The sequence below is a fragment of the Melospiza melodia genome, chromosome 2 (assembly GCF_035770615.1).
Source record: "Melospiza melodia melodia isolate bMelMel2 chromosome 2, bMelMel2.pri, whole genome shotgun sequence".
NCBI classification, from domain to species: Eukaryota; Metazoa; Chordata; class Aves; order Passeriformes; family Passerellidae; genus Melospiza; species Melospiza melodia.
Window position 1 is genome coordinate 15,252,173 of NC_086195.1, and position 23,018 is coordinate 15,275,190.

A 23,018-nucleotide genomic window follows, 5' to 3' on the forward strand; every position below is an offset into this window, starting at 1 on the left:
GGGCAACAACTCTCCTCAGGCTCAGGCAAGAACTCCAGGAACCCAAATCTCACATCACAAGAAGTGTTTGCATTTGTACAGATCTTTATACAATCCAAGAATTTTGCAATCAGCAACTAATCTTGCTTCATCTCTCATCAGTTTATTCCTTTGGCCTTTTAGAAGGGAAATGTTTTTAAAGCACACACTTTAATTTTTTTAAAGAGATATGGAAGTGAAGAAGGGTTGGAGACTTTTTATTGATGGAATTATTTTGAGCTCCCTAAATCATCCCATCCTGTGCTACCCTGCTTGGTGAGCAGGGTTCATCACTGTCAATGGTGGCCAGAACTGAAATAAAATAGAAATGTGATGCTTTTCGTTTTCTTGTAATTTTCTTTCTTATTAAAACTAATTAAACTATATAAAATTCATTAAAACTAAATCTAATAGGCTAAAGGGCAAAACATACAGCAGCTGAATAATTAGAAAGTGGTTAAAATCTTCTGTGGTCTTGATTTTTATGCTTTCTTGAGAAGTCTATGCAGCAATGAGGTCAGAAGTTTGGGATCTCTCTATCAGTTCCTATTGCTGAATGCTGATGCCCACCAGTCTGACAGCTGTGGAAGGGAGTGATCTGCTAAAGGGCAAAGGGAAACTCCCTCCTGGTCTGACACAGGAGGATCTGACACCTGTTTCTCTCTCTCTCCTCATCTCTTGCTATGCAAGGCAAAAGAGATCCTCCCTCAGGTGTCCCTTCCCCAGCAGCACTGCCAAGGCTGTACCTGGGGGGATCAGGACAGGGATGGCTTGCTGAAGCAGCAGGCCAGCACTTTGGTTCCACAACATCTAAATTCACTTTGCTAGAGTGATCTAGAGCCTGGACTGGCAGCCAGCCACCCCACCAGGTTTGCCATCAAAAACCCATGGCTTCCTAAACAGAGCAACTCCCCACCATGGCACAATAGAGCCTTTGAGTTCAACCCTAAGGTTCAACACTGAATGCAAGGGCCTTTAATGAACCTGGATGGCAACATGGCCCCTGTGATTACAAACCCTGTGCCAGGGAGGATTGTCCTGCCCTCCCTCCCCACTCTTCTGGCCTGGGCTCATCCCCTGGGACAGGCTCCATGTGGGCTCAGAGGGAGCATGGACACAGGACTTCTGCCCTCCCCTGAATGGGCACAGCTCTGAGGCTGCTCAGGGAGGGCACAGGACTGTGGGGCAGGACACAGGCTGGGCTGGGCAGCAGAACTCTGGCAGGAGGTCTTTGGAAGGCATCAGAACATCACCTCCACAGGCTGGGGCTGCCTCCCCCACACTCTGTCACTGACTTGGTGATGTCACTGTGAGCAGCACGTCAAAAAGGGGACAGGATTTCCTAAAGAGGAAAGAGGAGGGAAGAAAAACAAGTCCCTTCAATGCCTTGCTGCTGCTGAGGCTGGGAGAGCTCTAAAGAGGGCAAGATGCCTTGTTCACCTATGGTGGGGGAGATGGCAGTGGGTGGCATGAGAACACATCCCAAGCCCTTAATATTTTCCAGAGAAATGCTGAAGGTGGTGCTGCTGCTCTCAATGGCTCTCAGTGGGCGGGAATGAGATTACACACACAGCTCCCCTCCCTCAGCCTTCTGTTAGAGCCTTTGATTGATTTCCTGTAGGTGTTGGTGAAACCCTTGGCACCATAAAGCATCTGAGGTATTCTGTTAGATATAGAGCTGAGCTTGAAACATGTTTTCTTTTTTAAAACTGGTGGATTTGCATGCAAGTCATGCTTTTATAGCATAGCTGTCTCGTTAAGGAGGAATAAGACCTCTGGTAATGTTTTGTTTAACTAGAAAATGTGGTCTAATAGGATTTGCAGGTGACCTCAGACCAGCAGCCAACACAACAGTTGTTTTTCACACTCATTCAGCTGCTGAGTAGGGGGTTGTATCTTTCCTGTTTCTCTGAGTGCACTGTACAGGTCACAGTTTCCACATACTGCTGAAAAGCAGGGTGTCTTCTCTGAAGCTTTAATTTTGTCCCCAGCCCCACAGAAGCCTGAACAGCTCTGTAACTCAGGAGCAGAAATAAAGCTGCAAAACTGCAGCACATGGGATCTAAAGTTGGTGAGAGCCCTGTCTTCCAAATGCAAGAATATACAGGCACTGAATTTTGTTACAAAGAAGCTCCTGCTGTCTTCAAGTGAATCTAAAGTTATTTGCTTCAGTTCTGGAGACAATGAGTACATTTGTCTAGTAAACATTGTGTTTATTATTATTTTTCACTATTCTGCTTTCTATAGGAAAAGTTTCTGAATTTCTTGTACTTTGCCCTCAGTTCTTAGAATGCAGTAAATGTTTGTAACGACTTTTACATTTTCTCAGGAGGGAGAGATGAAGATTATAGCTGACTAGGTAAAACTCCAACAGGTGTTTGGGTTCTTGGCATTCAGGAAAGAACTGGTGGGACTTCTCATACTGTGTTGCCACTTGCTGTTGAAAAGAGCAAGCACCAAGCTCTGTGATGTACTAAAGTGTAATCACCTCCTGGCTCTGTTTGGCAATTCATCTTTCCATTATTTCCCTCTTATAAACCAAGATCATAAGGTACTTCTGTGAAAAGTGACCAGAGAGAAAGTTACCATTGGTATTTACATGGATCAAGAGATGATTGGTCTGTGTAAACTGATGATTCAGGAAGATGGTACTGAATTAGAACCCTGCAGAAGGTCACTGCAGCCCAGCTGGCTAACACACTGCTCTCTGGCCACAGAGAATCTCTAGGCACACACTTCTCATAAATCTGCTCTAAATAGATGGAATAACCTCCAGCAGTTTTCAGTGGAGGTCCTTGCATTTCTGTGATTCCCTTTTCTGCTAAAGCTCAAGCTGCCAAAATCTTGCATGGTTTTTGTCTTTCAGTGAGGTACCAGAGGAGCCCATGATTTCAGGTGGGGCTGAGTGAACAGAACTGCCTGTGTAAGGACAGTTAATAAATTTTGTCACCTACCCTGCCAACAAGGTGATGTTTTTCAAGGATCAAAGCTCTTCATTGGGACCCCTCTGGTCTCTGCCAGTGCCTCCAGACACCACTCAGGCTCAACCCCATTGCCTTTAGACTTCTCATCCTGACTGATGGACACCACTGCCATCCTGATGGAATTCTCCATTTCCCACTCTCCTCGTTTCTGTTTGCTGCCTTTTCTGCTCAGTGACGCACTTTCCTTGGCTGTGCAACTCCTCTCACACACGCCCACTCCTCTCCTTGCAGTCAGCCCTGCATTTGAGCAGAAGTGCCACCCTCTGCAAATCCCCAGAAAGCCAAGCTGCTCTGAAGTCTGCGACAGGAAGAGAACAAGGCACAGTCAGACTGAAATCTCCAGGCTCCACTGAAATTTAAATTCCCATTTTCACTCCTTTCGGTGAGCTCACTCCCTCTGGCAGAGGAACCAGCTAACCTCAGCTTTCTCAGGATATTAAGGAGGCAATTTTGTTAGGATACATCACTAATTACATTATTAAACAGCTGCCACATTATTTTCTTCCTCCAAATCCCAAAGATTTGATTCCAATTTAAGAGCTACACCTTTTTCTTTACCTTTTGTGCAGGGGAGGCATTTACCTCAAGTGTCCCAGAGACTTTCTGCGAGTGACAGTAAATGCAATAAATACTCCCCCAAAACAAGAAGCATCCCAGGCCTCTGGGAAATGGTCTCAAGTTAGATAAAACAGCCTTGGGTGCACAAACCTCTGGGTGGTTTTTTTCCCTTTGCCTTCTTGACCCTGATGTGTCTATGCTGGGGACAGACACCCTGGTCTGCCACAAGCTAACTAAAAACTGATATAATCCCAGCAGCAAGAAAGCATTTGTAATCTTCAGGTTCTCTCTGCCAACAGGGACCATCAAACCTGCCTGGGCCTGCAGTGGTTTCACCGACAGGGAGGCAGAGCAGCACACAGAGCCCTGCTGAGCCCTTGGGAAGGGGCAGCTCCTGCAGCACACAGAGCCCTGCAGAGCCCTTGGGAAGGGGCAGCTCCTGCAGCAGCTCTGCAGCCCTTGGGAAGGGGCAGCTCCTGCAGCAGCTCTGCAGCCCTTGGGAAGGGGCAGCTCCTGCAGCAGCTCTGCAGCCCCAGCTGTGCCAACAGGCAGACAAGGGCTGTGGCCACAGTTTGCCAGAGTCTGGCTGGGCTTGTAAACCCCAGGAACACTTAGGAGAGAGACTGAAGGGATCCCCCTAGGTACTAGATAGAAGGTGAAAAAGAAGGATGAAAGGAGAGTGGATGTGGATTTTAGCAGTGTTGCAGTGGAGGGGAGAAAGGAAATCCTCCCGAGAAGCAGTTGGTTTCTCAGTGCAAAGCCTAAATCCATCTTTGCTGCTGGTCAGGTTAATCGTTTAGAGTCCAAACTGCCCAAGAGTGAGACATACCCAAATGCTTTAAATACAAATATTCAGGAATTGATAATTTTTAACATTATTTAGATGGCTGGCTGGCAGACTAAGCTATGTATTTCCTTCCCCCTCCACAATCTAAAAGGAACAAAGTGGTGAAATCAATGAAAGGCTTAAAGGAGATGGCGTCTGCAGAGCTGTGGCTGTGCATGATGTCACTCCTGCACAGGTGTGGGGGAGCCACAATGACATGGAAAGTCAGCTCCTCCTAGGAAAATGTTACAGGTCACATCCCTAATTACTGAGAAAAGGAAGAAGCAACATAGTATTTAAGCCTGGCATGGTACAGCAGGCAGGAGGTGCAATAAAATGCAGATCTGCATGGAAACAGCAGCTAATCATCTGCTCTAGGTAAAATAGAACAATTTCCCTGTTAAAGTACAAAAGATACCTATGCTTTGTCCTATGCCACTTTAACATCAAGGTCTGACTGGATAAGTGATTACACCTGTAATCACACACACACACATATTTATATATATATATGTATATATATATGTCTAAACACACACACATGAGCATATTAATGTTTTCTACAACTGAAGAAAAGTTTAAGCAAGTTGAGTTAAAGCTAAACTAAAAGCAAAACAGGGGCTTCTTGAGCAGTATCCAACCTTTGCAACCCTTCTCTCTGGCACTGCTTCCCTTTCCCTGCCTTCTTCTGATTCATGTGATCCTCTGTCCTTTCTGCCCCTGTGTTTGTAAAAATGCAGGACTTTTCCAGAAGTCTTGAATCAAGGAAGGGAAGAGCACTGTTTAAAAACAAGCTTTGATCCATGTGTTTGGTGAAACTTCAGTAGCTGGAGTATCATTAAATTTTATATTTATTGTATTTATTATTTTATATTTATTCAATACAGGTATTAAATCTGGATTTTATACCATAATTTCCTCTAAAGTGGAAGTATTTTTGGTTACCAAGATAGTTATACACAGTTTCTATTCTCTCCTGTTACATAAGCCTGCAGACAATAGAAGATACTCCCTAGGGAGGGTGCTCACTGAAAGCACCAACACAACAGAGTCCTGCACTTGCTGCAGTTTTACACCCTGTGGTACCAGCCTGCTTCTCCTCTCACATGCATGAGCATAAATTGGGTTTCTTGAAATAAAGTGAACTGTGCAAGCAAGTGGAAAACTCATCTTCCAAATGCCAGATATCTGAAGGTATTTCAGGCATTTTCCACTACAGCCAAGTTCAATACCAGAATCAGGTGGGTACCACCTTTAAAAGATCCAGCCCTAGCCTCTGCCAGGCCTGACAGATGCCAAGCCTTTGCTGTGGCACTGAAGGCCTAATTCTTATTGGGAACTACTTATGGCACTAACAGTTTTCCTTTTGGATCAGCAGATCCCTGAGAATCTCTTTTCCACTGGAGTCACCTTTCTGGGGACATCTGAAGGACAAGCCATGGCCCCACAGGCTCCTGTGCCCTGCTGGCTGCTGCAGTGTGAGCTGCAGGCTGGAGCACGTTCACAGTGCCACCTCCACCTTCATGGGACACTTGGGCTGCTCTTGCTCTGAGTCCCACACCCACCTCAGCCACATCTCTGCAGCCTTCCACACAACTGGAATTGCTTACTAAACACAGCTGGAATGAAACTGAGGAAAAACTAAGGAAAAACCCTCTCCTGCAGATCTGCATTGTGCAGCTGACAGTGACATTCAGCCATTCCTGACATGCACTGAGCAGTGAAGTACAGGTGCCAGCTAAGGGGTCATTGTGTTAGTGAGAAGGGGACACACAGAGGGAATAATTAACTTTATCTGCTCGTGCTGCCTCTTGACAGCTCCTGCACACCTCAAATGAGCATCTGTAGCTCCCTCTGCTCACAGTCCTGCTGTTTCATGAGGTTATATTCGTGGGCATAAGAATGAAGTCACTCCAAAGCTTCCCAAAGTAATGGAATTCTGATCAGTGGCAGAAGTTTTCTGCAGTAGGGTTATAGTTGCATCCTTCCTTGGTTTTGGATATGGTACTCTGCTCATTAAGCTGCCTAAAAAGGCTCTAGTTTAACCTTAATCTGCTGATTTTAGTGACTCTCTGGGAGAATTTTACACAATGAAATAGGATATCCTGACATTTTTCTGTGCCACACACTGATATAAGTGCTGTTTAATTTTACTACAAGCTATCAATGCTGAAGTGAAATAAACACACCAATCCCACTTTGATGGTACACTTCCCCTTGGGCCCTGCAGCTCAAAAACAACAGAAAACTTGTATTTATGAGGAAAGGCAGGAGCTGGAGCAAACTGGGTAAAATTGTTAGACGTGGGGATTCTGTAGCTTTGGAACAGGACGAGGAGTTCCCTACAAATAATAATCACAAGTAATATATAGAAGCAATTACTCCTTAAGGAAAATACTGGTATTACAAACCTAACCTAAGGTTGCACCACTCAAAGTTGTGAAAGGTTAAGTGACAAACGATACGGACCCAGCAACATTACTCACCAGTGAGAATCAAGCCACAGTCACGCTCGTACAACAGCAGTGCCTGGCAAGGCTTATGGGACTGATACCTGAAAGCAAGCCTGAACAGATGGGGGACACGTTCCTGGGGAGCAACACCCACCCTGAACATGAACTCCACTTCAGACCACACCCCAAGCTGCTTCTGTGTATGAAAATGTAGCACCGAGAATGGAGTTTTCCAAAATGCATCACTAAGGAACTGCAATTCTACTTTCAACATGGGAGAAACATTAGTGTGGGCAGGGGCCAGGTTATTGAATGTCTGCCTCAGTTACCTCTGTAACCCACTGTGGTCTGCTGGGGAAGCACCTCCTGAGGCATTTCTGAAAGGGGCCCAAAATACTTCCCAAAATGTTATCCCAGAGGATGACATATTTATTCAGATATTCAGATTTATTAATGGATTTATAACTGCACATTATGATAGCTGCACTGATTAGATTCCAACCTAATTAAGCTGCACCCTGAGTTACATCTTAATTATGCAGGGCACAACACTGCCAACTTTTAGGCACCCCCCATCAGCTGCTGAATGCCCATCACACCCCCATGGTCTGTAAGCACCACACAGAGTTCAAGGTACCTTTCAGGACAAAAGCTTTTGCTGTGACGAGAGAAATGCAATAATTCCACGTGGCTCTTCCAGACATCACTCATGTCACCAGATGTCAAAATGAACTTGTGAACATGCATGAACCTCAGCATAAAGTGCTCTGAAAACTGGCATGAGAGTGGTCACAGCAGAAAGGTCCAATCCTCCCCCATTGGGCAGAATGTGTTTGCCACAAAAGGAACAAGAGAAAGGAACGGAACGTCAGCCCTGACAGACGATGGTTATGCAAAAGCAAGACAGAAAATTTGCTGGCTTATTTCCTTTATTAAGCCCAAAATAACACCTTTAAAAAATCCTAACTTCATGAATAAATCAAATGCCTTCATTAAAGAAACATTTACTGCCATTTTCTATACTTTATTTTAAGGCATACAGAAAAATATTTAACAAATGTGTATGCAATTAAATGCCAGGGACTGCTAATTACAGCCCTTCTGAATGCCTCTGCAAAACAAAGATACTCAATACAATATGTTAGAAAGGGGGGGGAAAAGAAAGAGAGGAAGCTGAAGACAATCTAATAGGCATTAGTGCAGATATATGCTGGCCTGTGGCTACGAGCAGATAATAAGCCATCAGTGTTACCCCAAATGGCAGCCAAAGGACATTTTAGAGTCACATCCTTGCTTCTGCTTCTCTAATTCATTTCCAAAACATTTCACCTCTAACTAATTATGGAATTTAATGACAGAATGTAAAGGACTGGCTGGGTTTGCAGGCCATTCCAACAAGACTTTAATCACATATCCTTCAGGTTGCAGAATCTTTATGTACTTAGCAGTGATTTATCATTCCTGGCAGAGGCAGGTACTTCAAAGGCAACCTCATATAAAAAATAAATTCTGCCTTTGCCAAGCATTGGAAAGAGCACTAAATTATATTTTAAAATCAATTTCTACAGACAAACTCAGAGGGTTTGTCTATCTGGCCAACAGGCAAAAATTTATGACAGTACAGTTTTGTAATCAATAATAGCAATACAGTGCATGTTTCTGATTAGAAAAAATTAAAGATGCCAAAACAACATTGCTAAATATTTAGGCTGTTTTGTGACAGTCCCATTGAGCAGAAATATAAAACATGCATTTTGATAAATTTCCAACTAATTTATGTCATACTATACTTTTTATTTTTCAAAAAAAGAATATTAAAACTATTATAAGCTTTGTCACCTGCTGTAAGGCAGAATGATGTAATTTTATTCACTGCACATTTCCTGTTTGTGAGGCAAAAAAGCATAATTTACTTCTTTATAAAAGGGAAATATATATATAACTATATATATATATAATTTTATTGGTATTAACATAATGCAATACCATACATTGAGCAAACAGAAAGAAAACATTTCAAAATACATTTTTTAAAAGTATCTCCCCGTAAGATAGTATGAAATATCAAGTAATTAGCATTAACATTATTACAATACACCCTTAGCCAAATATATCAAGGAAAATCCACATTCTAATCACAGAGATAGAGGCAAACATCAACCCATAGGGGACTCAGAACATAATGATAAATACAATATCTGAATCTACTTTGAGTGACATCCAGACAAATACTGGCCCCAAAACCGCCCTCCGGAGTCTGGGTGTTACACAGAGAATACTTTGTGCCTGCTTGGCCAGGCAGCATCACTCACATGTTTTAGTCCTAGAAGATAAAGAGGAACCAAAGATTGAACTGCAGAGTCTAATAAATCTCAGCGTGAGGTATCTTCTCCGTCACCGTCCGAACGAGTGCCAGTGTACCCTCTGGGAATTCAGTACAAACCACTGGATAAATGGAAGTCTCTGAAAGGTCTGTACATACCTCCACTCGACAGAATACACTTAGTTTAGCATGACACAGTAAGGAAACTTCCTTCACTAACGTGAAGCACGCTTAAATGACACGACTCTGTCTGGTTGGCCTGAATGGGTTCACTGGAGTTCAGTACAAGCAATGGGCAATTACAGTTACCATGGCTGAATCCCTCTTTAATTCCTCGAGGTGTGCAGAACAAAACTGAGTGACATCAAAGCCCTTCCCCTGCCAAGACCCTCTTCCCCTTCCGTTCTCCCGTGCGGGGGGCAGTATTTTCTGCAAATGTGCTCCATGTAGACTGGATCTGACTTTGTGCCTAGTCCCACTGTGGAAAGGGTGCATTCTTCAAAAGACTGGCCATGCCCTTTGACACCTTCCTGGAGGCCTCATATTCAGGCATGTGGTTGTCTATGCTTTAACAGGTCTGTTCTCTGTTATAAACATCAGTGTTATTCAAGAAGAACTGACTTTCTGAACGGAGGCCATTAGGTTGCTTGCAAGAGGCTGAAGTTGAGTCTCCGTCGTGCCAATTCTCTAATGATAAGTTTATCAACCTTTGAGTCCAATCGGTTCAGTGCCAAGAGATGTGGTTCCCATTTGACATGGAGAGGTGCTATCAACTCTCGCAGTGTATTAGCCTAATATGATAAAGCAGTGATACAATATGTTGAAAGATCGGTGATGTGCCATTATTTCCATATCATATTAGTAAATTAGAAATACTATCATGCAAACAAGAGCAAATAGCAAATCTGGCATACAGTAGCAGCACTACAGAGCCTTTCTAATCTGCATGCAGCGATGCTTGTGAGGACAGAGACATGGCACTGTTCTGCTATTACACCTCACTCCATTAAAATATCCATCCCTGATGCAAAAGAGGTATTTAGGGCAGAAAGTTATATATTCTCTTTTTGTAGATATGTTTTTTTAAAAAGAACAGAACAAAGACCAATTAAAAAAACCCCAAACAACCCACAAATAAAACAAGAGAACAATACACATCCTAACCAACTTAGTTGGTTTTCTCCATGTTGAAGACACATTAGCTCATCTGGAAGCACTGGGAAAGGGTCACATGAATGAGGAGAATGGAAGCAAAGAATGTGCCCCAAATCCACCGAACGTGCTACAAACACAGAAAAATATCCTGGTGGCAACTTATGCGAGAACTAGAAAAAGAGGTGGCACAACACAATCTGGCTCCTTTCGTTCTCCTAGCTGACAGTCCAGCGTTGTGCAATGGTGGGTGAAGGATAAGATACAGAGCTAGGAGATCGTGTGATTTTGCAACCACACTGACATTACACACTTCCATAAGCTAGGGCTTGAGAACTCGAGAATCTTTGTGGACCTGTGTTAGCAAAGAAAAGAGAAAGAGAGAGGTGGAATAAACAGCATACAGCTAAATTGTTTACTTAGAGTTTCTGTGTGGATATGCAGTCTCTGCACTGGCAGTTTCAAAAGCCTGGCTGTTCTCAGTGCATTCCCTATTCTATTGCCTACTACACTAAATTGTAATAAAAAATGAAACTCCATGGATCTTAACATCCATTGTCATTTTGAATCCCACATATGAAAAGATGGGGGATGTTCTGTTGTTAAAAAAAAAAAAACAAAACAACTTCAGGAAAGAGTTCAACTGTGCCTAAAGTAAAGATGTACAAACTCATTCCAATTAACGGGTGGGATTTGTTTAACCCCTGTTAAAGAGATTATTTTTTTCCAAAAGACAGGATGGAAAGGAAGGAAAGCATCAAGCATTGCCATTTTTATTCTTGAGCATATCACAAAAGTTCTGGAAAGCAGACAAGAAATATTTTCTTAGGGACAGAAAACACAAGGTAGAAAGAATCCCAGATGGAAACATTGGTGACATTTACTCCACACATGGCAGCAATTGGAAAATGAGTTTCAGAGAGGCAGAGGGTGAACAATGCTACACAGAACTCAAACCCAGTTCAGCCTCTTCTCTATTACTGAGATTTCCTGGGACTCTGTGCGTCAACAAGGAGAGGAGGAAGAAGAAGTGTGAGGAAAACACTTTATATAACTAAATTCTAAGTATAGTAGTCAAGAGAAACTTTTACATAACCTATTGTTTAAAATAAAAAACCCCATTAGATTTCACAACCAAAATGAAAAAAAACGCCAACCCAACCCCCAAAACCAAACCCCAACCCTCTGACAAACAAAAGGCCAAACCAGCACATTTCAGGACTCATGGGGTTGAGGAAAGGGAGACTTTGTAGAGCACAAGAGGGAATGTTTTTCAGATTTCATCCTGTTCTATACTATGAACAGTTGTAGCTTTCAATTCTTATTGAAAATAAGAATCTTGGATTTATTTGGAAAAAGGCATTAAGTGAAAGAGGATACTGCTGCCTCATAGGTATCACTTCTGCAGCTTCAGGAGATCCTGTCATCTTATGGCTGTTCATACAACTTAATCAGTAAGAATTCAGAAAGTTTGTTTCAAAGGTCAGGCTTTGGCAAAAGAGACCTCCCTTTTTGTGAAACAAGGTGGCTGTGAAATAAAGGAGGGTTACTGAAGTTAAGGCAAGGGCATTATCTAGCAGATGCCCATACCAGCTCTTGCTCATGCCCAGCTGAGTCTGGCTGGGACATGTCCTCTATCTGTGGAAGAACTGCTACCTTCAACACATGATAGGACAGGACTTGTGCTATGTACATAAAATTCAACTAAATTTTACACTAGAAAACTATTTCTGAAAAAAACCCTGCTAGTAAGACACACTTTTGTAAAGACTATTCCATAATATTGCTAAGGTTTTATTATTATATAAATGATATAAATTATCAAACACTGGTAATTTTTCACTATCCCAGTTTGGATTAGTCACTGTGCATGAACTGCCTTCCATTAACCTCTTAAGGTCAGTGGTAGCATATGCTTTCCTATTTATCTTAATGTGACTTCAATTCTTAGGCACTAGGGGGCTTTTCTAAATAGATTTTCAATACCACTTACGGATAGTAACTAAGTGTTTAGAAAATCTGCTTTTTAGTAGTAAAAATTATTTTTCCTTATTTTTACAAACTCCACATTTTTTTCTGTATCACTAACATTAGCAAAATTATTTATGTAAAAAATCTCCAGCATGTGGTTTTATTTCTAGATAAGGGTTTTAAAATTTGTTTTAAAGGAGAACAAATACAAATAACAATGAACGAGTAACGTGCTTTTGGACGGATACTTATTGACACTACAACTTATGAAACTCATGAGACTTGCAAACGTTTTGAAAAATAAAACAACTGCCATTCACATACAAAAATGAATGTGACCCTGTGAATACAGCAAAGTGAACTTACTGCATTTAACAGCCAAATTTTGTCTGCATTATAAGTTTTATGGCAAATGACTTCCCCAGAGTGGTCACAGATCCAAAACTGTCTGCTGTAAATCTCTGCCCATTTATTCAGCTGAAGTGGTCATGTAGGATGTGAAGAATTTTATATCTGAGCAAAGCTGCAGCAGTAGGAGGTACTTTACCCATCTAAAGTGGTGAGACAGAATGCACCTGGGCTGGGATCAGCCCACCAAGCAGGAGCAAGGGGATGTTCTGTGTGCCTTTCCAGGCCAAGTGTCGAAAGCCAATAAAAATGGAAGCAAAGGGAAGCAGAAAGTTCTCATGAGAGAAATATCTGAGAGTCACAATCAATAGGTTCTCAAAATGGCTCTCACACAAGAAGTCCTATGTAAGGAAAGGGACACAGAAGGTGATACAACTCTTTCTCTTTGAGACTGATCTATAAATAAATGTTTAGGGAACACCAGCAGTCACTAATGAGAAGGTATGAAGTTAGGGTTTTTACTTCGATGAGTTTTTTCATAATAAAAAGCACAAGATTTTACCACTGCCACTTAGTGGCACACTTTCTTATCAATCTTCACGTGATATATTTTGCCTAAACAGACTACAAGATACCTGGTCATTAAATGGTACTTTTATGACAACTTCTCTTTTCAAAGAAAGGTTAGGTTGAAGAATAGCAGGTTAATTAACTTATTTTTTTAATTCATACTGAAGTTTTAGAAAATTTCAGACTTCCCATCTATAGTGACCATCAGTAAACCTGTACCTGCCTTTTGAAGATCTACCCTTTCCTTAGCTTTTATCCTATTTTGTGTACCTATTTCTACATCTGTCTACATATTCAGGAGAGAAGAACTTTGACTGGAAGCCCTTACCTACTGTCTAGTCTTATAAAGAAGCATATCTAGTAATGCATTTTCCCCAAAAGGTAAATCCTTTGTGTGAGTGATCAGGGTACCAACAAGAATGAATGCAAAGAACAGCAGGGAAGAGAAAACCTTCCCCATATGCCACAAAGCTGCCTCTGCTGGAAGTGCACTGGCAGATACATCTTTCTCCTTACCAGGGAAATGGCTCAAGGCCCTTTGACACAGAGTGCTGGGGAGGAACGCTGGCAGATCTGCAAACTGCCTGCTGCTCACTGGTGGGAAGCTCCCACCACCTCCAGGGCTCAGACAATGCCATGCAGAGATGGAAAGGAGCTGGTAGAGCCTGGCAGTGAGACTGCCTGAGGAAGGAGGGATTTGGTGCTGCAGATCCCCAACACTGCACTCCAAAGCAGTGCCTGCCCACATCATCCTGTGGGAATCCAGTCAGGTATGGAAGCAATAGCAGGAGTCACTCAGCACGCTGCAGTAAAGGGCACTAAATCAAACAATTCTAATACAGGAGTATGCTCTCTGCCAAAAGCAAGTTTCAGCTTTTCCAACACCACAATATAAGCTTTAGTGTGCCTCATGTCCTCACTGAGGAACACCAGGAGGACAAATGCTCCATGGGAAGGCACCATGGTGAGGAACAGGCACAGGGTGTGAGCCCACATACAACCTCCAGTGCCTGCTCCTCTGCAGGTGCTGCACTGGGTCCCATGAGAACAAGGCAGTGGAAATTACAGGGCTCTGATCAGCAGGCATGTTCCCTCCCACTTAGCACAGTATTTCTAAATTGCAAATGTAACCCAGCTCTCCTATGCACTTCAGGTACTACAGCTACTGCTAAATAACCCTGTCTACCCAGTACTAAAGAACTAAACAAACTAAAATGTAGCACATTAAATTGCCAAATCACTAACTCTTACTATATTATTATAGTGTAATATATTATATTATATTATTTCTAATTCTGCCCCTATTTTGTCCCTCTGTATTAGATTTATCTCATGGTTATTCTTATGCTGTTCAGATATCTCTCTAATATCTGCAAAACTCTCTCCTTCAGCTCATTACCAGGGTCTCACTGGAGTGACAATGCACAGCTTCACGATGGAGCAGTCTGAGTGTCATGTCGGAAAATAAGGTTATTTTTCCAGAGCAGTTCATTTTGTAACAATTGCAAAGCAATACAAAGAGCTGCTCCCAGGAAAGGAAGCCCTCTAATTTGGGACATAACCAGTGAGACACAGCTGAATAACCATTTTCAGGAAAAAAAAGACCAGCTGGCTGGACTTCTCATAGTTTTATATAGATTTAGAAGCAGAGGATATAATCACAACTTTAGTATCCCACTGGGCAGTTTGTGAATTCTGATAATGATATTAAAATTTCTGCATATTGGCACTCTAACTGCTGGATTACACAGAGAGTTAAGTTACATAAGCCTATGGGATAAACCTCACCTAGGAGAAGTCTATGTTAAATCCCAAAGACAAGTACATAAGGCATATATCTAATGGTGAAATTCCTTTCAATACAATTCTTAGTAGTATTGTAAGCTAAAATCAGCCAGGCTATGACTGCAATGGAATATAAAACTCAATTTAATCTACTAAACCGCCTGCATTGTTTATTCTGGGAACTACTTGAAAAGCCATATCCTTGTTTCCTGATCATAAAGCAGGAACTGTAGTTCCAGTTCATCACCCCATGAAAGAGTTAATGTACAACACAAAGATGGGAGCTCTGTTTCCTGACTAATGCTTTGGACATCAACCCTGAAAAGAAAGCAACGGACTAATTTGTTGCATTGTTATCAATGATTTTCGTAATAAGGAGTGTTTAAGCAGAATTAGTCTTATTATTGTGACAAATTATTCTTGTAATGTGTATTACTTTACTAATTACTTTTTCAAGAATTGTATTTCTGGAACTTTTTTTTACATTAACTTATTCAGGGCTTCAAAAGCAGACAGAAACATACTGAATTAATTATAGCACAACAAATTTAAATTTATACAAATAAATTTTTAACTTCAACCAGTAGAATCCCCTTTGGTCAGAGAAGACTTTAACAGATAACAATTATGTTATCAAGTAACATGATTGCTTTTTCTGGTGGGGCTTTCCATCCTGATAACAAAAACACCAACACACTGACAAAATCCCTGGTGTGACTAAATAACCCCAGCCAGACTGTCACGTTCCCACTGCCAGGCTACATCCAAGGGCAGGGCATGGAGAAGCTGCCCCTGCCACAGCTGCTGACAGCTGAAGCAACTTGCCAGCCTGGGCTGGGACCCCTTCTGTGACTGGGCAATGAAAGAGGCACAGAGCAACTGAACACTGCAAGCTACTGACAGCATAAGATGTGGTTAAAGTAAAACAGACTGAGAAAAAAGTGTTATCTTCTTTGTGCCACATTCAGCTGAGGTCTTTCAGCAGCTTTTGCCAAAAGCTCCAATGGGAATGGTGTCAAAACCTACTCTAGGAAAATTAGGGGAGCAGATTATCATTATTGTTATACCAATATTGATCAGGTTGAGATACTGTAATTTAATTTGGAACTCACTGGAGGGGCACACACACAAAACATGGACTCTACTATTACTGTCCTGGCAAGGCCAACAAGTGAATTGTTGGCACCACTCCTGGCTGGTTGTGCTGTGTTTAACAAAGGTGTTCCCTTCTCCTCTCCTCATGTTCTAGCATGTGTTTCATCTGTCAATCCAACCTGCCTTGACTGTTCCCAGGCAAGAATTATCGTTCTGCTCCAACTCTATTTTTGACTCAGTCAGGTGTCTTTCAGGTTTGAGGAGGACCATATTTAGTAACAAGAATGCTATCAGACCTGAAGCCCTCCCTCCTATCAACAACCTGAAATATACTGCATAAAATTAGCATATAAAGAAACTGCTTTTAGAAGTCTTGCTTTTAATTACTTTGGTTCCCATAAAATAAGACAGGAATCACCTTTCTTTTTCTAAACCAATGACTGAGCTACTTTCTTGGCTATCTATGGTGTCTTGAAAGCCCATCAAACCAACACAGAAATGGCCTCCTTGTTTGCCTGGGAGAAATTCCTTACCTATTTGAGAGCATAAAATGAAGAATTACTGATTAAATGTTTCACACTTGTTGGATGCAGAAGGCTTGTACTTTCCTCTGGTAAATTTAAATTATTTTTTTATGAGAATAATTTTCTCCATATAGAAAGCTTGCACTGAAAGGTTTTATGCAAGGTACTCTTCTGACAAGTCAAACATTGCTATGCTATTTGTTAAGAATCACTTGCATATTTTTAATGTGTGAGAGCTGTTTTCAGAGGGGATACAAATTTTTCATGAAAAGTGTATCTTAAACTTTTCATATTCCAAACAATGCTATCACTAGTGTAATAAAAGAAAATCAGGGCTGCACAGGGATTTCATTACACTAAGGACTCCTGTTATAGGAGTCAAGTGCTGAAAACATCAGAATCTCCTGACTGTATTTTAACTTTATAGATAGCAATAAATAGCAAATTTTAAATTATTTGAAATCCCTGAACATGCTAGACTGGATGAGATATAGCATGGATAGTACCTCCTGAAGCCTGCTAAGACAATACTTCAGTATGCCCTTTAGGAGGGGAAGAACCAGCAAACTGATCAAAACTGGGAGTATTTTGTCGTATCTCTTTATGTGTTCAAGTGGCTGCCCAAACTCTTTCTGCAAATCACAAGGCTGCCATTCATGAAAATGGATGGCAAAAGGGATTTGTCAGACTGGCCAGGAACCTAGACAAAGCTGAAGGATGCCATGCCAGGGTTTCATGGCCATGATGCCCAGCCATGCAGGAGTCCTTAGCCCTCCTTCCCAGCCTTTCCTGAAATACAGAAAGGCTGTATTTTACCCACCAGAGACCCTCTTGGTGAGAGGATGTGGTGCACCCAGTGGTTTTCAAAGAAAGATCCTGATGAAGTTCTTGGTGAACTGGTGATAACCAGTAAGAGGGTACATCTACACTCCCATCAATTCCTACTCTTCCACCAATTCCTCCACCAACTCAGGAGGTTTTACCCTCAATGACCTCTGCACAGAGGTACAAAGACACAGGTATGAAAATTGCTTCTCTTTAGCCTATTCCTTCATAATTCATCCCCAAGCATCTCCAAAACTGCCCATCACACACAGTTTGGTGAGGTGTAGCTGCCATACTTCTGTATGATGGCACTGTTCCACAGAAAAGATTATTCCTGCACTGAACATACAGCACCAATATGAGACTCAGGCCCTGGTTCTGTTCTCCTGCACACCTGACCCCTCCCCAGTGTGGAAGGGCAGAGCCTGGGGGAGAGCTGCTGTCCCCCTAGAGGGATGGAGCAGTGCACAGGGCCCACCAGGTACCAACCGCCCCATTCCTAAGGTACATCAAGCTCCTCTACTGGCAGAAACCAGCAGAGCTGTGTTGGAGATGGGCACTTCTCGAAGCCTTTTGAGTTGTTGGAAGTGGTGTTCTTTCAGGAGAATGAAAACAGGATCTCTGCAGCTTTCAACTGGAAATGAGAGTGCCATCATCTCAGAATGACCATGACTACTTGCTAGCTTCTGCTACCTCATCCAGGTCTTTTGATCGCAAAAAGGGAAAAATACTTTTAGTTTATTCCAAGTTAACAATATCCAGGGAATGCAAGTCTGAAGTAAGTGAGGGCAGCTGTTCCTCAAAGGGCTGCCCAGCTCTGGGAGCAGCTGGGCACAGGGAATGGCTGGTGTGAGATGGTCGCTGATCAGGCTGAGGCAAGGAAGAGGAACTGGAGAAAGGCAAGGGCTGGGTGGGAGGCAGCACCCACTATAGTGACACCACTGACACCTGACCCTGGCAGTGCTGTAGCAATATGCTGGGAGGTGGGGACACTTTTCAAACATAACTAGTTTTACAAGAAACCTCTCGATCTAGGTAATGATGTGGAGGGCCCAGCCTGCTCCCCTGGCAGCCTCCAGCAGTGCCAGTGCCCAGAGCTGCTGTGTGCTCAGCCCTTGGTCCTGCCAACAGCAGCACAAAGGGCATCAAGAGACTCGAGGAGAAAATCCCTCACTGTCACCACAACTGGTGACTTTGTACGCAAGGGAATCCAAACAGACCAAAACACCCAGAGATGCTGGGGGAAGGGTCACCTGTAAAAACAGCCACCTTTTGAAAATGGCAGGTGAGAGTGCCCTCCCTCAGGGGATGGTCAGCCAAAGGATGCTTGTAAGGAGGGGTTTCTGCTGTCCACACCAGTCACAGAGCAAGGGTCCCCTGGACAAGCTGCACCAAAACCCAGAGCTGGTATGCAGGGATGTATTCCCAGAAATTTGCTACACATTCTGGCTTTGGTTTGCTTATGTGCTTTTCCCCAAAATACCACAACTAAACAAAGAAAATTTCTTCTCTACAGCCTGAAAAACACAGACTATCGTGTAGCTGAGCTCTGTTCTTACCCCATAACAGCAACCTCCCTCCCATGCATTTCTCAAGCTGCTCAGTTAGCTATTGTTCTCTGCTATTTTCTTCAGAAGCTACATTGTCTTTTTCACTTTCTTCTCCTCTGCAATCTTGTACATGAATAAGTACTATACATCTTTTTTCATGCATTACCAACATCAAAACCAAACCTTTTTCTTTTTTCCCTATCAGGCAGAAACATCTTATACCAAACAGCTCCCTTTAGTTCTCTTCTTGGATTGCACTTGTTAAAAATGTCAAATCAGCTTCTACAAAAACAGAGAAGTAGGGAGGTTTGGCTTCTACCCACATATAAATACAGGAAGTAGAGTAGATAAAGCCAAAAACAAAAAGAGACTAATTTGTGACATCTCACCTCAAAAAAGCAGTACTGAAAGAGGCAGAGAAGGGCTGATAGGATTATTGTTCTGCAAAAGGATTTTCCTGCAAGGAATACATGGTCTAGGGCTAATCAAGATTTCTCCCCTATAAACAAGGGGGATGGAACAGAAGCCTGTTTTCTAAGGACATAAAGGCAGAAAAAGGTTCGTAATTGCCTCTTCAAGTAACAGAAACATCTGAAAGTTTGTGTGCTAGGTTTAAAACTAACTAGAAGAGATGCTTGGTCTCTCTAGTTAGGAGATAAAATGTGCAACTTCTTATTGCCACATAACAGAGCTCAAAGTACACCTGATTTCAAAATTGATAAAACTATTGTGTGGAAGAATGATCCATCAAGGGTTACAAGAAAGATTCAAAAATATTAAATTCAATTATTAAAATTCAAATAACTCAGAGTCTGATATCTGATATAGAACTAGACAAACCAATGTTTCAGACAATTTTTGCTAAGCTCACATCTGCTGTGCAGAATGGAAATATTAGATTGCAAGATTAAACAGTAAAAATAAAAGGCTCAGTGAATTTTTAATTTTGCAAGGATTTTTTTTTTCAGAATAATGTAGACTTCCCTCTTAAAGAAGTTGTATATCTAGTGTCAGTAAATACAATAATTTTCCACTATAACACTAGGACTCGCCATCAGTGCAACGGGCAACTCCATGGAGTTACAGAGTAACCAAAAAGGTTCAGTGTATATTATATGACAGATCTATTCAACATCTCCATGGAAAAATACGAATATTTAGGTTTCCTATGAAAAAGAGAAGGTAGGAACAGGCAAGAATTGATCTGTTCTGGTTACGTATCTGGTAACACAACAGCTGGTGATGAAAAATGTTGGTGACCACGATTTACACACTTTGTGAACTATAAAATAAAGCAAGAGCACACTCAGCTCAAGCTGCAGATGTTTAAAACAACCCCTTAGAAGGTGTGTGCAGAAACCTTGGGGGGATTTCAGAACTGGAAATCCACAGTTGAAGTGCAGAGAACAATCTCCCCTGCTCAACCTGGAACTACCACAACCATTGGCCTTGGAAGGAGCAATAGAAGTGAGTAAAACCAGGAGGATGAGAGATGAAAATTTGGCTGTATACTTTTGGTCATTAATAACACTGCTAAAGATAAGCAACATCAGACTAGAGAAATGCAAAACATACAAGGACAAAATAAAGAAACAGCCTCATGAATTTCCTTTTAAAAAATTTACTCTATTTGCATATAGCACAACTGAGAGAGTCATCTGAAGAAAAAGTCTCAGCTAGTATTTTCAGAAGACAAGAGCTGAGGGGCGAAAAAGAACTGTTGTACCAACTAATTATGGACATTAATATTACAGGGTTTTCAACTTAATAATGAGGTTATGCCAGAGTCTCCTCCTTGGAAGACAACTTGCACTGAGAAGTATTTCAAATGCATTGGCATTATCAATGCACAGAACATGGTCCCAGCATAAAATTCATCCACGTGGCTCACCTTGGCTCAAAATGCTAAACTGCATAAATCTTTGAAATAAAGGTTAAAGCAGCATAGGTGCATTTACAGTAGGTTATGCTGTAAGAGAAATGTGACACTGTAGAAATAAAATACTTTTAAAACAGTTTTTCTAACTGGGGAAAGATTTATAACACCATCATCCTCAGTTGTGGCACAGAGAATTAGAGGCTGATGGGATTTTCATTTCAAAAACCAATCACAACTTAATTAAACTCGTTCCATAGCTTACCTCACCATCACAGATTTATGCCCTATTTCTAGTCTACTTTTTGCTTCCATCTCACCCCACTCAATTTTGCAACCTCCTCCCCAGCTACACCCTGATGTTTCCAGTTCCCAAGTACTACAGAACAGACTGCACAAACTGTTTCTTTTCTTTTTCAAGAAAAGGGGTAAATTAAGCCTCCACCACCCTGGGGGTGTATGCTTTCCTTTGTTCATTGGGTTACTCTCAGCAACCTCCTACTCCCCATCATTCCAAGGAGCAGTGGTACTGAAAAATGCACACAGTCTTCTGACAGCCTTGGTAGCAAAGCCAAATCCATGCAGGATATAAAGGATATAAAATCTCACCCCTCCATGTCTGTTTTCCTCCAAGTAGAAACTACAGGGGCCATGGGTACTGGCTGCTCATGGCCATCCACCGTACCCTCATCTTTCCACACTCAACCTCCTCTAAATTTCAGGAATAATGAAATCCACACAGATCCAAGTTCTATTCTCAAAACTGAAGAATCTAGTTTTTACTTCAAGTGACTTTTATACTCTCCTATAAATACCATAGTCATATTTAGCCACTACATACACAAGCTTAGGAAAATTTGTCTTTTGGGATGGAACAGGCCAAGAAGAAGGTGGCTGACATAGTTCTGAGTTGCATCAACTGTAAAAGCCATTTCCAAACTGTGAGTACTCAAGGCAATAATTTTTTAATTTTATGAAAACACTCACCCTTCCTTCCACCTTCTAACAATAGTTCAGAAATAATTGTGCCAAAACTTTCAGCCATGAGTAAGCAAGTATTAAACAAGTATTCCCAGGAAAGCTAACATGTATCTTTTTTCCTCTTATTTGACTACAAAGACATTTTACAGATACTTTACAAATTGTGCAAGGCTTTCATAAAATGAATTTTGTCAACTTCTTACAATTTGCATAGATACAAGGACAACCTGTTTATGCCTAAGATTCATGATAGCCACTAAAAAGAGATCTTTATCTGCTGGCAGAATTTGTGAACTCAAGGTTAAAACACAAAGTGAGCAGAGAACTTGGAAACTATTGATTTATTAATCCATAATGTAGTGGTGCCTAAAGTGCATTTGTGTTTGTTGGGTCTTTTTTATTAATTTTATTTTTATTCCACAGTCTCACCATTTCATAAATCCTGTTAAATTTTCAGTGTCTTGGTATAAAAAAAATTTGGTATGGTTAAATTAGTCTAGTTCATTAATAAGTATTTCTAGCCCCTAAAATAATCACATGAAACTGTTGAGGATACATTAAGAAAGAGGACATTAAATACCTAGATCACACAGTGACACTGGAGAAGGTAAGCAGAACAATGCAAAAAATCAGTAATTCAGTCTTGGATAGTTTTAGTTTGGAGTGCAAAATTTAAATGGAATTTTCCCCAGGCTCTTTACACAATCAGAAGTAAATAAATAAAACTTCTGTCTTCTAAAGAAACAGAAACCAGCAACTCCAGTTGTCTTTAAAGCCATTACAATAAAGTTAGAAATATAACTGTTTTGCTGTAAAATTATGTACATATACTTAGCTTAATGAAAAAAAAAAAGAAGAAAATGTCTTGAGAATAATTTTTCTTTTTTAACTAGAAATTTAAAATAAATGGCAGGACACATTCTAGCAGGGAGGAAAGAACAAGAACTCTCAGAATAATCAGCTTCAAGCCTTTTATAGATTTAGTATGATTTTTAGATTGGCTTTCAAGTGTGCACATTAGTACAGCAAAAAAATCTCACTTTAATGGCAAGTGTAGAAGCTATTGAAATACTGTTATGTGAATTCTAAACCAGATTTTGCTACTTTCACTACAGGAAAACACTCTCTAATTGTGTCTCTTATTCACCATCTCTCAAGTATTCCATGAAGACAACTTTG

General features: G+C 41.4%; 1 protein-coding gene across 7 annotated transcripts in view; it reads right to left on the reverse strand.

Annotated features, from left to right (window-relative positions):
• CNKSR2 (connector enhancer of kinase suppressor of Ras 2) overlaps positions 1-23,018 on the reverse strand; it is a 206,348-nt gene that overhangs the window by 6,443 nt on the left and 176,887 nt on the right. The window contains exon 21 of one of the 7 annotated variants that reach the window (XM_063182580.1): positions 7,751-9,953. The exons of 5 other annotated variants lie outside the window; for them this stretch is intronic. In XM_063182580.1, coding sequence (XP_063038650.1) covers positions 9,949-9,953 — 5 coding nt within the window. In that variant the 3' untranslated portion in view covers positions 7,751-9,948. Of the gene's footprint in view, positions 1-7,750; positions 10,670-23,018 lie in introns of those variants that run through there. One more of the 7 variants, XM_063182565.1, reaches the window with a different exon arrangement.